This window comes from Eurytemora carolleeae, unplaced genomic scaffold, assembly GCF_000591075.1.
Source record: "Eurytemora carolleeae unplaced genomic scaffold, Eaff_2.0 scaffold341, whole genome shotgun sequence".
NCBI classification, from domain to species: Eukaryota; Metazoa; Arthropoda; class Copepoda; order Calanoida; family Temoridae; genus Eurytemora; species Eurytemora carolleeae.
This window is the reverse complement of record NW_019396231.1, coordinates 189,077-202,773: the sequence shown is the minus strand read 5'-3', so window position 1 is coordinate 202,773 and position 13,697 is coordinate 189,077. Positions and strand designations below refer to the sequence as shown.

The window sequence follows — 13,697 nt, the reverse complement described above, 5'->3', positions numbered from 1 at the left end:
AGTAATCTTGTATTTTCTCTTGAGAATAATTTCTATTATTAGATAATTTTTCTGTTTTCAAAATTAGGCTCTAAATTAAAAAAAATCAAAATTATTCTATGAGATTTGGAGAGCCAATAATAGTCTCCAAAAAAAAACTAAGAACCGTTGATTTCAACGTTTATTTGAAATAAGTAAACTGACAACCAGACAAGCCTAATAAATGTATTTTACCAGAAAGAAACTTTAAAAATGATTACGAAAAACAAAACTATTGACGGTTATATCTTTAAATACCAATACTAAAATAAATAAATTCATTAATTTGATATGCACCTATTCAATAAGATTAAAAGTCTGTTGTTGAGTGGTTAATATTATACTAAAATATATATATATGATGTTTTACTAAAATATTTATATATAATATTATACTAAAATATATATATATATATATATACCATAAAATAGTATTGCCTCAAGAAAGAGTTGTAATATTTGGGCCCAGGAACCTCCAGTTTTAGTACTTGGGCCCAGGAACCTCTATTTAGTATTCTGGCCCTGAAACTCAAAATACAGTATGAGATAGAACAAATGACCATAGACCGTAGACCAATCTTATTTAAAACAAATGTGAAATTATTTAAAAAGTTAAAGTCTTGAGAAAAAAATCACTTGTAAGAGGAAAATATAAAGATGTCTTTTGCCCACGAAGCCCAATAGCTTTTTTATGGTCTAAAGAAATTGAGTTTTGCCACAAACTTTGATGTCTTATCACTTTATCTTTGCAAACCAATGTCGTAGACCTTAGATATCTCAAACTATACATTTGTTTGATCAAAAAAATTAAAGTTTAAATATCACAGTTTTTCCACAGTTTATCTCATAAAAAACCTCTAAAACTTAAGTATATTTATTCTGAGAGCAAATTTAATGAATTTACCGCCGATTCAAATACTTGTCTGTAACTCTGCAGTGTTGTGGCTCAATTTCATTAAATCCGGTTCAAAGTTTTAGTTTCAGATATCTTCAAACATATCCATTCCAGAAAACTGGTCTTTAAATTTTATTCACATTCATACGGTTTCAGGGTCCTAGTATAATCTGAGCTGTTCCAGGGTCCTTGAAGTATTCAATACTCAGGCTTTTCTAGGGCCCATACCGCTACGGAAACATTTATTTACGTTTTGTTTTTATATTCTACCCGGTTCAATATTATATCATTGAAAGGGCTTACACATAACTTCAGTTACAATATGACCGCTCCAGTGATTACTTCACTTCTCCTTTTAGGTTAGCAATATTAACTAAACTTTTAAATTAGCAATTTTAAATAATTCCTTAGGTTGGCAATATCAACTAACCTTTCAGGTTGGCAATATTAACTAACCTTTCAGGTTGGCAATATTAACTAACCTTTTAGGTTAGCAATAATAACAAACCTTTTAGGTTAGCAATATTAACTAACCTTTTTGGTTAGCAATATTAACTAACCTTTTTGGTTAGGGAAAAATAGCTAAAGTCCTAATTTACGACCGAGTGCGGGTAAACGCAGGGTTCCCAGGCTAGTAAAATTTAAATGGAGTTATTTGAAAATAAAAGTTTAAATAAAACTGAGTATGATGAACTTTATGTCGGCAACAATCACTTTTTTTTACTAATTACCAGTTCATAATATCAAAACCAAACATCATTCAAATATTAAATATTAAAGGAACTGAGTGCTGGCCTTAAACTTTGTTTTACATTCCGTATATCTTTGCAACCTTGTCATACACCTTTCAGATTTCAATTTTTAGATAAAATAGCCAAAATATGTAATACCAAACACCATCAGGTTGCATAGATATAGGAATTTTAAATCGTGTAATTAGTTCATTTGCTTTACCATGGTCACCCTAAAAACTAATTATTTGTATTTTTTTGAAGGCTTGTTCTGGGTGTCCAGTGCCCGGCACTGGAAACATTTAGTCCAGGAACCCCTTACAATCTTATCTATTCATTTTTAACATTTATTAGTCAAAAATTTGATTTTTGAAATAGTAAAAATATTTATTTCTTGTAAATTTGGGTTAATTGAGGACGGAGAAATGTTATCCAGTAAACATCTAATCAAGAGGTAATTTTAATATTTTCAAGAACAAATTTTTTTTCATTTAATTGTTTAATTACCTTTAAAAGGACTGTCTTTGTAATTTCAAGTAAAACATTCCACTAAGAAAGCTGGGAGCATATCCAATTCACAAAGGTACCCTGCATACCTTTATCTAATCAACAATGAGAAGAAATTGTTATTGTAATTCTTGACTAGAAAAAAAAGTATTTAAGGCCACAACTGGGAATCGGGTAAACCAGGTTTTAAATGGAGAGTCACATGAAAATACGACTACAGTCTCTGTATATAAACTTCCATGTTTTNCTGAATCTATATATAGCGTGAGGGGGGGGGGATTATCCCCTCTAGAAAAGGCCTTAGATAATAGGTTAAGGGTTGAAAAGAACTTTTTTGGTTTGAACAAATATCAAAGTGTGATTCATGTTTCTACATCCATTTTTTAAGGGATTTTCAAAAATATTGTTTTTAGATCTGTGGCTTCAGTCACAAAAAAATTCTGGCCTGACTTTTTACCTCCCTGTACCCTACCTATGCATTAAAAAAATTGTTATACCAAAAATTCTTTAAAGATCAATTCATTAAAAGTCATTAAAATTCACGGTGATAGTGTAAAAACTGAGAGTGCTAGGACAAAAAAATAGATAGCCTGTTCAGGGTTAAAGGGACTGTGTCAACGTAATTTCAAATGTTACCAAAGGCCGGAATTTTTGTAAAAGACAAGCAAGAAAATTACCTATTTTAAAGCAAAATTGTTGACTGAAAGTAAAGCTTTTATCTAAGAAATGTGCTTGAAGTTTTATTTTGATTTTATCGTCTTAAAAATAAAATTTTTACTTTGTAAATGTAATATTTAGAAGCCCCGGGGGTGGTCTAGTTGATTTAGAGAGGCATGAAAGTGTGAAAAAGGGAAAACAGAAAAGGAGAGAAACTAAAATCAAGCCTAAGTATATTTTGATAAAATTATTATTTCATTTTTTTCATTATTTTATCCTATATTTTTGTAAAGAATATTTTTTAAAGACTAATTCACGAATTCCAACAAATGAAATATAAGTTCGCGTAAGAAACTGATCATTTGCCACAAACTCTATTTTTGAAATATGTATATTTCGGCAATCTGATATCGTATATATTCAATATTTACATAGATTTGAATAGACTGAACAGTAAAATTTGAAATATCAAGTCCTCAGATCCTTTCTAACATTTGCACGCCTGCTTATTAACAAAACCGAACATTTTTGGGATAGATAGATTCATGATGGGGTTTATACTTAAATTACGTGTTTTTGTAATAACTTGTTTACGATCATAGATCCGTGATCATGTTCTCCCCAAACTGATCAGTGCTCATTTTCACCCTAAATTCCCACAAACTCAAATTTTCTAATAGCTAAATCTTTGCAACCTGATGGTGTAGACCTTTGATATTTTAAAAAATTAAAGTGTAAACTTTCTAAGGTCTACTATAGACTTGAAAAGAATTCAGAATTAAAAAGCCAAGAATGAGTGGAATAACAAAGCATGGTTGCACACACACAATATATTTACATTATAACGATGCAAACGATTATTGTTGGACCAACTAAAGTTGATCTAAATATACATGACATTCGGCAGGGACATATGTTGCTATTCGACTCTTCTGATCAGATGCTTTGTGCTAACTGAATCCCCTATGGAACTCCAGGGCTAAGATCGTCGTCAATCTGCTTTCTCTGCCGGCAAATAAATGCCTTTCGTCTTGCTATCTCCAAATAAGAAGGAGGGTTCAGTACCATGTCCCTCTAAACTCTTTCTTCTTTCTACAGCATCGAAGCTTGCACCCTGCGGCTGGCGGGTGGTAACTCTAGATAAGAGAAGGGGTTCGATACCCTTGTCTCCCTACACTGTTATGTATTTAAGGCTGAAAACATACCCAGAGTTCAATACCTTTTTGGACTGAATCTGGATTGTTTGGCTTTATTCTTAGATTGCATTTGTTATGTGCATCATTTCTCCGACAATGAACTTATATGAGATTATGTACATAGGGATAAACCCTGGTTGGGTTCACACTACAAAATCAGATTCTAAATATATTAGATTGTTCAGCCCTTCTCTCTCTCTCTCTCTCTCCAGCTCAACCAGTATCCTTGATAAATACTGAACCCTGCTCGGCATTATATTATAATAGGGAATCCCTGAATCCGTTACCAGGAAATTGTCTTTTTTTTATGCGAATCACAATAAAACCTGAGGAGTTCACACACAAAAAAGTGAACATTGTCCCATATATAACCTGAGAAGTGATATCGAGGACACCTTGTCATTATTAACAAGGGATATATATAAAAACATCCATTTATAAGCATGGATGCTCTAAAGAGGAATAGAGTCTTTGTTACAAACTGTTCAAAACTTCAAATAATCAAGTAATCTAAGTTTGAAGTTTTAAAGAATGATACCATCAAGTTGCAAATATATAGGGATTATACAATTTGAGTTAGTGGAAAAATACTCAATTCCTGTAGCCTAATTATTTTAATTTTTACATAGTGAGGAGTGCGGTGTACAGCATGTACAATTTACTCCCCCTGAACATAGTAGGTAAGTGGCGTATTTTTATGTGCATTGATTTTTAATGTACTGGTTTATCCAGGAGTAAAGGCTTGTACATTTCTGCAAATTATAATTATTTGATCTACCATAATGCATTGTTAACTTGCAAAGATAAATGGATTATAAAAAGATTAAAATGAGACATGTAATCAGTGCCATACACTTCAACATATGTGATCTCTCTTAATTTGCACATAAAATTACTTACCCAAAGACAAGGCAGAACGGAACTGAACACTCGTCACGAATTCTAATTTTCTAATTTCTATCTTTTTAACCTTATGTTGTAAATCATTGATATGTTTGAAAGGTTTATGCCATCAGGTTGCAAATATTTCTGGAGTGTGTGGCGAATGTTAAGTTCCATAGTACAATATTATTTCTTAATGCAAACTGTACAGAACGGTGAAAAGGCTAGTCGGTGTACAAAAAAAATTTAAAATAGCCAACAACTTTTCGTTATTCAAGCTATTGATAAAAATTTAGATTTTTGAAAACATGTGTCACATTTTATTACACAAAAATATTTTTAACCTTTTTTACCATCTTTTTAAACTTGTGTATGCATATGTATACAAAAGTAAGCTTTAGCATCTGAACTATCGAAGTGTTTTAATGAACATGTTTTGCAACTCCGGACCTTTATTACTCAAAGGTTTTTTTCATAAGGGGGGGGGGGCGTCCCTGTCTATGCATTGATTCAGAAAAATATCCGTAAACAATACAAAACTATAGTTGCTTATTATATCATTACACATATGGACGTACTGTAGACCCATTTTTATTTATTTGGGGTTTTAAACTTGAAAGAATTCTTTTATCCAAAAATATATAATATGTAATATTCTAGCTGTAAAATAACTTTGAAATTAATTTGTGCTAAAGCATGGATGTGAATTCACATGTTATATATATGTACCATTTACAAAAATATGTTACATTTGCACTCATAACGGTACGGTGTACAATTGTATTGTGTATGTTTGCATTGTAAACAAAAGTAAGCTTTAGCTATACATGTAAATACTGAATGTGCCTTTACATAAATTTAATATATACATTTGTAATGTTTTGGGTTCACAAATGTAGGATGTATAGATGAAAAATGTTTTTCTGTACTGTACATGAATTTTTTCTTCTTCAAGAATGCCGCGTGTATATAAATGTATTGTCTAGAATGCTGCGTACATGTACTATATGAGCCCTATGTACAGTGAACGTGAATGTATTGTCAAGAATATTGCGTACATGTACTGAATGAATCCTTTGTACAGTATATAACGTACACTGTATAGTGCAGTATTGTGTACAGTGCTCATGAACGTATTGTCTAGAATGCCGCGTATTCGAAATGGTACTTGTGCCCCCTATGGATCTTTACCGTGGACAGCGCAAATACAGGTTATATAGATTTTACTGTTATATTGTGGTATCCTCAAGGGACTGAACATGTAGTTTCTATTAAACCCCTATATATAGATTTTACTGTTATATTGTGATATCCTCAAGGGACTGAACATGTAGTTTCTATTAAACCCCTATATATAGATTTTACTGTTATATTGTGGTATCCTCAAGGGACTGAACATGTAGTTTCTATTAAATCTTAATATATAGATTTTACTGTTATATTGTGACATCCTTAAGGGACTGAACATTTAGTTTCTATTAAACCCCTATATATGGATTTTACTGTTATATTGTGGCATCCTCAAGGGACTGAACATGTATATATAGAGTACCCTAACTTTTAACCCTTTGTCTTATCGTGGATGTTAAGTTTTCTAACTAAAATTGACTATTTATAATTGTAATGTCTCCGTTAAAATGACTTTAAAATTTGAGAGAAAATTAGGAAAACTACTAGAATTCAGTACTTAGTAAGGTAGAAAACCTTCTTTATTGTTACTCAGATAAAGGTTATGAATCTGACATGCCACTCTATAAATGCAGGAGGTTCACTTGAAATCATGTCTACATTCCCTTTAACGATTATACAGGCTTTTCCCAGTTATTTCCATTAATTTCGTGTTTCCGAATCTTGGTTTTGTTGCTGTGTTACTCTTAAGTTGCAAATTAGGTTCACCCATCCAATTTTTTTTGCTGTTTAACTATTTTTCGCAATCTAAAGCTGCAGGCAATCAACTGCGCATATTTTGGAACTTCCTAATATCGAGTAAAATACAACGGTCATTTAACTGTCATCTCAATATGCAATTTAAAATTCGACTCAGTTAATATTTATGTTACATTCATGACTGCATTTAAAGCCGGCATGCATTTTGCATTTCAAGCAGCATAGCAGACTTTACATTTAAATGAGACGGCATGCTGCATGCTTAAAAGTTCAGTTATCACCAAAACTACATTCTAAAGTAAAATTTTTAGATTATACATGACGGTGACTATATATTGTTTAGATTATACATGACGGTGACTATAATATTGTTTAGATTATACATAACGTACATAACGGTGACTATATATTGTTTAGATTATACATAACGGTGACTATATATTGTTTAGATTATACATGAAGGTGACTATAAATTGTTTAGATTATTCATAACGGTGACTATATATTGTTTAGATTATAAACGACGGTGACTATATGCATCATTGCGGAGGAACTATCATTTCTGAAAACTATATTCTAACAGCTAGTCATTGCTTTGGGTAAGAATGGTTATTGCAATAATTAGTAACTAATTAAAAAATAATTCAAATAAAAGAAATAAAAGAAATAAAAACAGGAGTATAAAAAATTACAATGAAAAAAACTAATGTCTTAAGTTAAGAGTAAAAAAGGCGAATTATTTCTACTTTATTTCGTAAGCTTAATTTATTTTTCATAAATGACTAATGATAGAGCGGTAGATGTCAAAGTTGAAATTTGAAAAATTAAAGGGACTGTAAGCGTAATTTCAAGTGACCCTCAATACAAAAGAGGGCAACGGTTGCATGTAGAGTCACTTGAAATTACGCATTCAGTCCCTTTAAGTGTCACATAAAGTTTTAAATCTTGACCTCATTATATGAAGTTACGTCTAGAGTCCCTTTAAAGGAAGTGACCGCCAATGTTATGGTGGTTGAACTGAATATTTTGTATTGTGGAAAAACTTTTTAGGATTTATTTGAGACATATAAAACGTTTCTACGACGTATATTTACTGAGTTTGAGCGCAAAGTCGACGTTCAAAATTATAAAGTTGGGTGAGTACGTTTTCAGAATCGGTTTTTAAACTTTTTTAAATAACGCCGACAAAATATGTAAACAAAATTCTACAGTAAACTAATTAGTTGTTTAGGAACAGGTTTAGAACATAAAAAAAAATTAACTATTGTCATTGAAAATAAGTAATCTTATTCAATTATTAGTTTCTGTAACCTCTCATTATTCACAAAGATTTTCTGCAGATTTTCTGGAATTTTTATTAAAAAGACGAAATTTGCAGATTTATTGACAAATGAATTGAATTTTAGCCACAAACTCTGATTTTCTAATCCCTATATGTTTACAACCCAATATTGTATATATTTGATATTTCAAACTTATGTTAGATAAAATAATCTAAGTTTGAAATATCAAAGGTTTTAACCATCAGGTTGTAAAGATACGGAAAGTTAACAATTTGAGTTTGTTGCAAAAACTCAGATCCTTTCTTTTGAGAAATATGTTCCTAAACATCTAATTAGTTTACTGTAGAATGTTTACTATATTTTTCGTCGTCTTTATTTCATAGTTGAAAAATACGATTCTGAAAACGTACCAACCCAAGTTCATGATTTTGAACGTCAAATTTGCGTCAAACTCAATAAATATACGTCGTAGAAACTTTTACATGTCTCAAATGAATCCTAAAAACAATTGTCCACAATACTACATATTCAGTTCAACGACCATGCCGGTCACTCCCTTTAAGGATAATAATTAACATATAAATAGGAGCTCATCAGACTATGGAATAATGAAGGTGGTGGTTGGGCAGGACGGGATGGGGGTTCAGGAGAACAAGGAGATGGGGTTCCAGATAGAGAAGGTCTTCAGACACAAGAATTATCAGTGAGTTAAACAATAATTTTCTTAATTTATAAGACTTGGGAAATTTATGGTTAGATACCCAAAATCCCGATCATTTGATATCCACAGGTGGGCACTTTTGATGTTTACCTGGAATGTTTTCCCAATTCTAAACTTTACAGTTGTAACTAATTGTACTGTTAAAGGAATGTTTCAATTTAGATTTTGAATCTTAATTTTCTTCATTGAATATCAAATATCTTTAATGTTTAGCTAATTTTACTTTCAGGAGTGAAGGACCATACAGCCATGACATTGCATTGATTAAACTAAAAAGTAAAGGAGATGGTAGAGGGATAAGGTACAAAGTGTTAAAAGTTTATTTTAATTCAAAAATAAATTGATTGTTTTATTTCAAGTTGACTTGAATTAATCTGGAATAAATTATTAAAACATGATGGATTACTTTGGAAATATATTAAAGCGACGTGTACTTCTGAATTTAATGCACTGATTTAATTTCATATAGTATTACAAAAATGCTACTTTGGGTAAATTAATATAAAATGTTAATTTTAATTTAAGAATAAATTCATTTTTAGGGTCGGGTCGTTTATCTATCAATATCTAAATTTTAAGTTACGTGTTTGATTGTTTATATGTTGTCAAAAATTATGGTGGTTTATACTTAGAAAATACAAAAACTTTAACGACATGTATCTCCGAATGAATGTTTCTTTGGGTTCTATATAACAAATGTTTACAATCAAAATAATAAACAACCAGTGCAGTGTGATCATTATTTCAATTTATACAGAGCACTTTATACTGAAAAACATCCACGATTTTTTGATGATTTGCAAAAAAAATTATACAATTATGGGGTCCCTAAACAGAATTGAGTCTATGCCACAAACTCTGATTATCTAATTCCTATAGCAATGCAACCCAATGTCGAAAAATAATGTAAATTTAAAATTTCGAAGGTGTAAATCTTTAGTTTGCAAGTAAATAAGGATTAACAAATTTTATTTTTTGGCAAAAACTCAATTTCTGTATGTCAAGATAAACATGTAGATAACTTACATTAAAATTTGTTGGGATTTTCTTCATCCGGTTATTTTTTTGCTTTGCTAAAGTTTTGACGTACAAAAGTTTCCATTTTTTCCAAACTGAATTTTTTTAAAGATTTTCCCCGGAAGTCCAGCAAATATGTTTACCGAATCCAGAGGATAAGATTAAAGACGACCTCCAGTGTGTAATCAGTGGCTGGGGAAAAACTGATCGTAAGTATTTCCTTTAAATCTTTCCAAAGGTCAGTCAATAAAATATAATTGAGTGTGTGTTCTTTACGAAAATATTACACAAAACAACAGAGCTGAAGCTACATTTGTTGAAAAATTTAAAAATAACAAAAAATATTTGAAAAAATGCAGATGGCTGAAATGAAATTTAACGGGGGCGTCAAATAATTTGTTGTTTTAATTCTTTTAGCCCTTTGTTCGATTCGATTTTAACTTTTGAGTCGGCTTTTTTCATAGAACTCTGCAATAAACAACAATGTCAAGAATTTTTTTTCTGTCTAAAAATTAGAGTTGAGGCAAGGTTTCACTGTTAAGTTCCTTTGCGGACGAATTTACGGAATAAAAACAATTTTCCTGATTTTGTTTAATATTATTATTGACAATTTCTTTTCTTTTTAACATACTGTTCGTTCGTTTATTATTTTTATTTCATTATTTTCTTATGAATAAGTTATGATTACTTTGTTTAGCATCCGGTCCTGTTCGTCCTGACTGTTTACGAGCTGCAACAATACCAATCATAAACCAGGACAAATGCGAAAAAATGTATACATATTTTAGCCAAGGAGTTCTTAAAAGTAAGTTTTTTTCTAAATAATTTAGTTTTTAAATTTTTTAAAATAGTTTTCTTGCAAAAATTAACTTTTACCCTATTTACCCTGGGGGGGGGGGGGGTCAAGTTGACCACTCTTTCGTTTTTTGCGATAAAAGATTTGAGCTAGGAAGCTCAAATTTTCTGAATTTTCTAATTCATGCCCTTTACCTAAGGAAAAAAACTGGTCTTTTATACTTGCCATGCCTGAGTCCCCACTCCCCAGGCATACTGTCTTATTTTAACTATACCAGACTAAATCTATATTTAGACCTACTTCCAGTCGTTGGATTTCAACATTTTAAAGCTCTTTGGAAAGTCTATAACAAAAGCAGATTGCACAACTTTTGCAAAGAAACTTTGCACAGGGTTTTGCACAGACACAATTTAATGGAATTTTTACAATTTCATTCTTTTTAATACACATTTAGGTTTTAAATATTTTGCAATTGTTTTTGTTTTATTTTCATTCGCTGGGTTAAGGGCTTTTCAAAAATGTAGAATTTGTTGCAATTTGCGCAACTTTTTTGTGTTCATTTTTTGCTTAATAACTAGATTTCGCAATAAATATTTAGATTTTTGAAAACTTGCCTTTTTTTAGATTATTAAAGTAAAGCCTAAGGGCTTTCCAAAAGCTTAGCAAATGTGATATATTTGTATCCCGATAAAAAAATAGACAGGGGCCCCCCCCAGGATCCAGACATGAAACCAGACGTCAGGATAAATAGGGTTAAGTCAGGAATTTCCTCAGTCAATCAAAAATATTTTCATCAGGAGTTTTGAAATTGAAAAATATACATTCAGTCAAGGATATTAAAACTTGTCTATAGTAATGTTAAAGTCAGTCAACTTTTAAACCAATAAGTTCTAACTTTTAGATTATTATGTTTTAGAGTTTTAAGTCGGAGATTTATTTAAAGTAGGATGAGTTAAAAAATAGCTAAAGGTTTTCTAAACTAAGGTTAATTGAGTCAGTAGTTTTTAAAAGTAGGTTTTTTTCTATTTTTCTTACACAATTCAGCCTTTTAGTTCTTCAGTATACAGAATATGGTTTACGTAAAATGATTTAAGTAAGGGTGTTCTAAAAATAAGTTGCAACCCTTAAATATTTCTGTAAATTCAGTAAATTTTCGTCAAAGTACAGATTTTCCTGAAAAATTTAGGTGTTTTTCTTTTTTTAAAGTATGTTAGTCAATGATTTCTTGAAATTAATATTTATCTAAAAATTGTTCAGTTAAGAACATGTCTTCTTGCATGTCTACGTGATAAAAACTTACGAGAAAATCAGCTAATTAAAATTGCCTAAACCTTATATTTTTGCAACCGGATACCTTACATTTCAAGCTAAGAATGCTTAGTTTAATGGGACTGCTTAGTTTAAAGGGACTGTGATTTCAAGGTACCCTCTATTAGTACAGTACCGTGTACGCTTCTACAGAAACTCTTTTAACTTTTCGAGTCAGAAAAACAACGGTATCTTCCACATTTTCGATCAGATTAAGGATCCAAGGGTACCGTTGTAAATCGGGCATTGCCATCTTTGCAAGGAGGGGGTCATCTTGAAATTACACTTACAGTCCCTTTAAACATTAATACTATTTAGATATGGTGTGTGCTGGGTATACTGAAGGAGGAGTGGATGCCTGTAAAGGGGACAGTGGGGGCCCTCTCTCATGTTTAATAGATGGTAGATATCGTCAATCAATCAATCAGTTTTGATTACTGACTAATATTGAGAATAAAAAGGATAAAATTCTTACTAGAGAGTAGGATTGGGATTTGTGTGAAACCGATCTCTAAAGTCCTCACAAAATGAATAACTTATTATCCTGGCAAAATCATTTTTTGAGAACAAAATTAACTTATAGATATTATATATTACTCTTAGAAAAATTAGAATTAGTTCAAAATTAAAACCACAGAAAAATTCATTGATAATCCATAAGATATGAGTCGTACGATAAATTGCATATGGAAAAGGGGTGTCGTTTGCAGTCCAAGTTATTTTGGGCCCCTCCGTATCATATACCTTGGCTATACTATATGTTTTGTTAAGGTTCCTATAAACTGGTTGGTATTGTTAGTTGGGGGCATGGATGTGGACAGGTTCATCATTTTTTGTCATTTTTCATAATTATCATCATTTAAATTTTTTTATCTTTTTGCACAATAGATTTTAAGAGACTAAATTGACTAGAATCAAATTATGGTTTTTGGATCAATAGATTTCCCAATAAGGAAAAAGATTTTTTATAGAATGTTTTTCATTTGCTTGCAATAAACCAGCAAAAAATCCGAAATTTCGGTTAGTGGATTTATGGGTTTCTCGATAAAAAATCTCGCACATAAACAATATCTTAATCGTTAATAAAAAGGTTCTAAATTCGCATAAAATTTATGCACAACATTGTTCAAATAATTATTACTTAAGCTTCAATTCTTTTTCAATATATGGGTTTTGTTTTTAAATTGTTCACAAAAAAGTTAAAAAGTCAAGGCCACATATACGATTTTAAATTTGAACATGTCACGGCCAAGACATGTTTTTGAAATTCTTTTGTTTACTAAACGTTTTTTAAACACCACTGTTCAAACTAAGCTATAATGAACTGAGTTTTTGCAAAAACGTAAATTTGCTTTATATATCTTTATATATTTGCAACCTGATGGCGTAAACCTTTGATATTGTAAACTTAGACTATTTGATCTCATAAAAATCATAGTTTTAAAATTAAAGGTTTACGACACCAAGTTGTGAAGACTTAAAAATTAAAGTTGTTGTAGCAAGTTATCAGTCCCTTTAAGGTCTAATTCTAAATTTAAAAAGAATTGTTTCATTAATTATTTATTATTCCAGGCAAATAAACCCGGTGTGTTCACACGAGTTCAATCCTTTCTAGACTGGATTGAAAACAAGATGGAGTAGACTGGATTGAAAACAAGATGGAGTAAACTGGATTGAAAACAAGATGGAGTAAACTGGATTGAAAACAAGATGGAGTAGACTGGATTGAAAACAAGATGGGTAGAAAATTAAAAACAAATTTGCACAGCGTACATTATACCTTAAAGCAATCAGAAAGG

General features: G+C 30.9%; 1 protein-coding gene across 1 annotated transcript; it reads left to right on the top strand.

Annotated features, from left to right (window-relative positions):
- The first annotated feature begins 1,202 nt into the window (after positions 1–1,202).
- Positions 1,203–13,618, top strand: LOC111698807 (cationic trypsin). Its single transcript, XM_023469251.1, has 14 exons — positions 1,203–1,272; positions 1,909–1,955; positions 2,061–2,098; positions 2,950–3,039; positions 4,634–4,684; positions 6,031–6,097; positions 7,287–7,372; positions 8,643–8,759; positions 9,007–9,078; positions 9,906–10,003; positions 10,492–10,599; positions 12,217–12,300; positions 12,670–12,719; positions 13,471–13,618. The coding sequence occupies exons 1-14, from the start codon at positions 1,236–1,238 to the stop codon at positions 13,537–13,539; spliced, it is 1,014 nt and encodes a 337-aa protein (XP_023325019.1). The 5' UTR covers positions 1,203–1,235; the 3' UTR covers positions 13,540–13,618.
- The last annotated feature ends 79 nt before the right edge of the window (positions 13,619–13,697 follow it).

Bases quoted from the DNA above. Each gene is read 5' to 3' on its own strand.
- LOC111698807 (XM_023469251.1), top strand. From the start codon at position 1,236: ATGACCGCTCCAGTGATTACTTCACTTCTCCTTTTAG. The intron at 2,099-2,949 runs GTAATTTTAATA...TGTAATATTTAG, and splicing joins AGTAAACATCTAATCAAGAG to AAGCCCCGGGGGTGGTCTAG. The intron at 3,040-4,633 runs GTATATTTTGAT...ATTTTTACATAG, and splicing joins GAAACTAAAATCAAGCCTAA to TGAGGAGTGCGGTGTACAGC.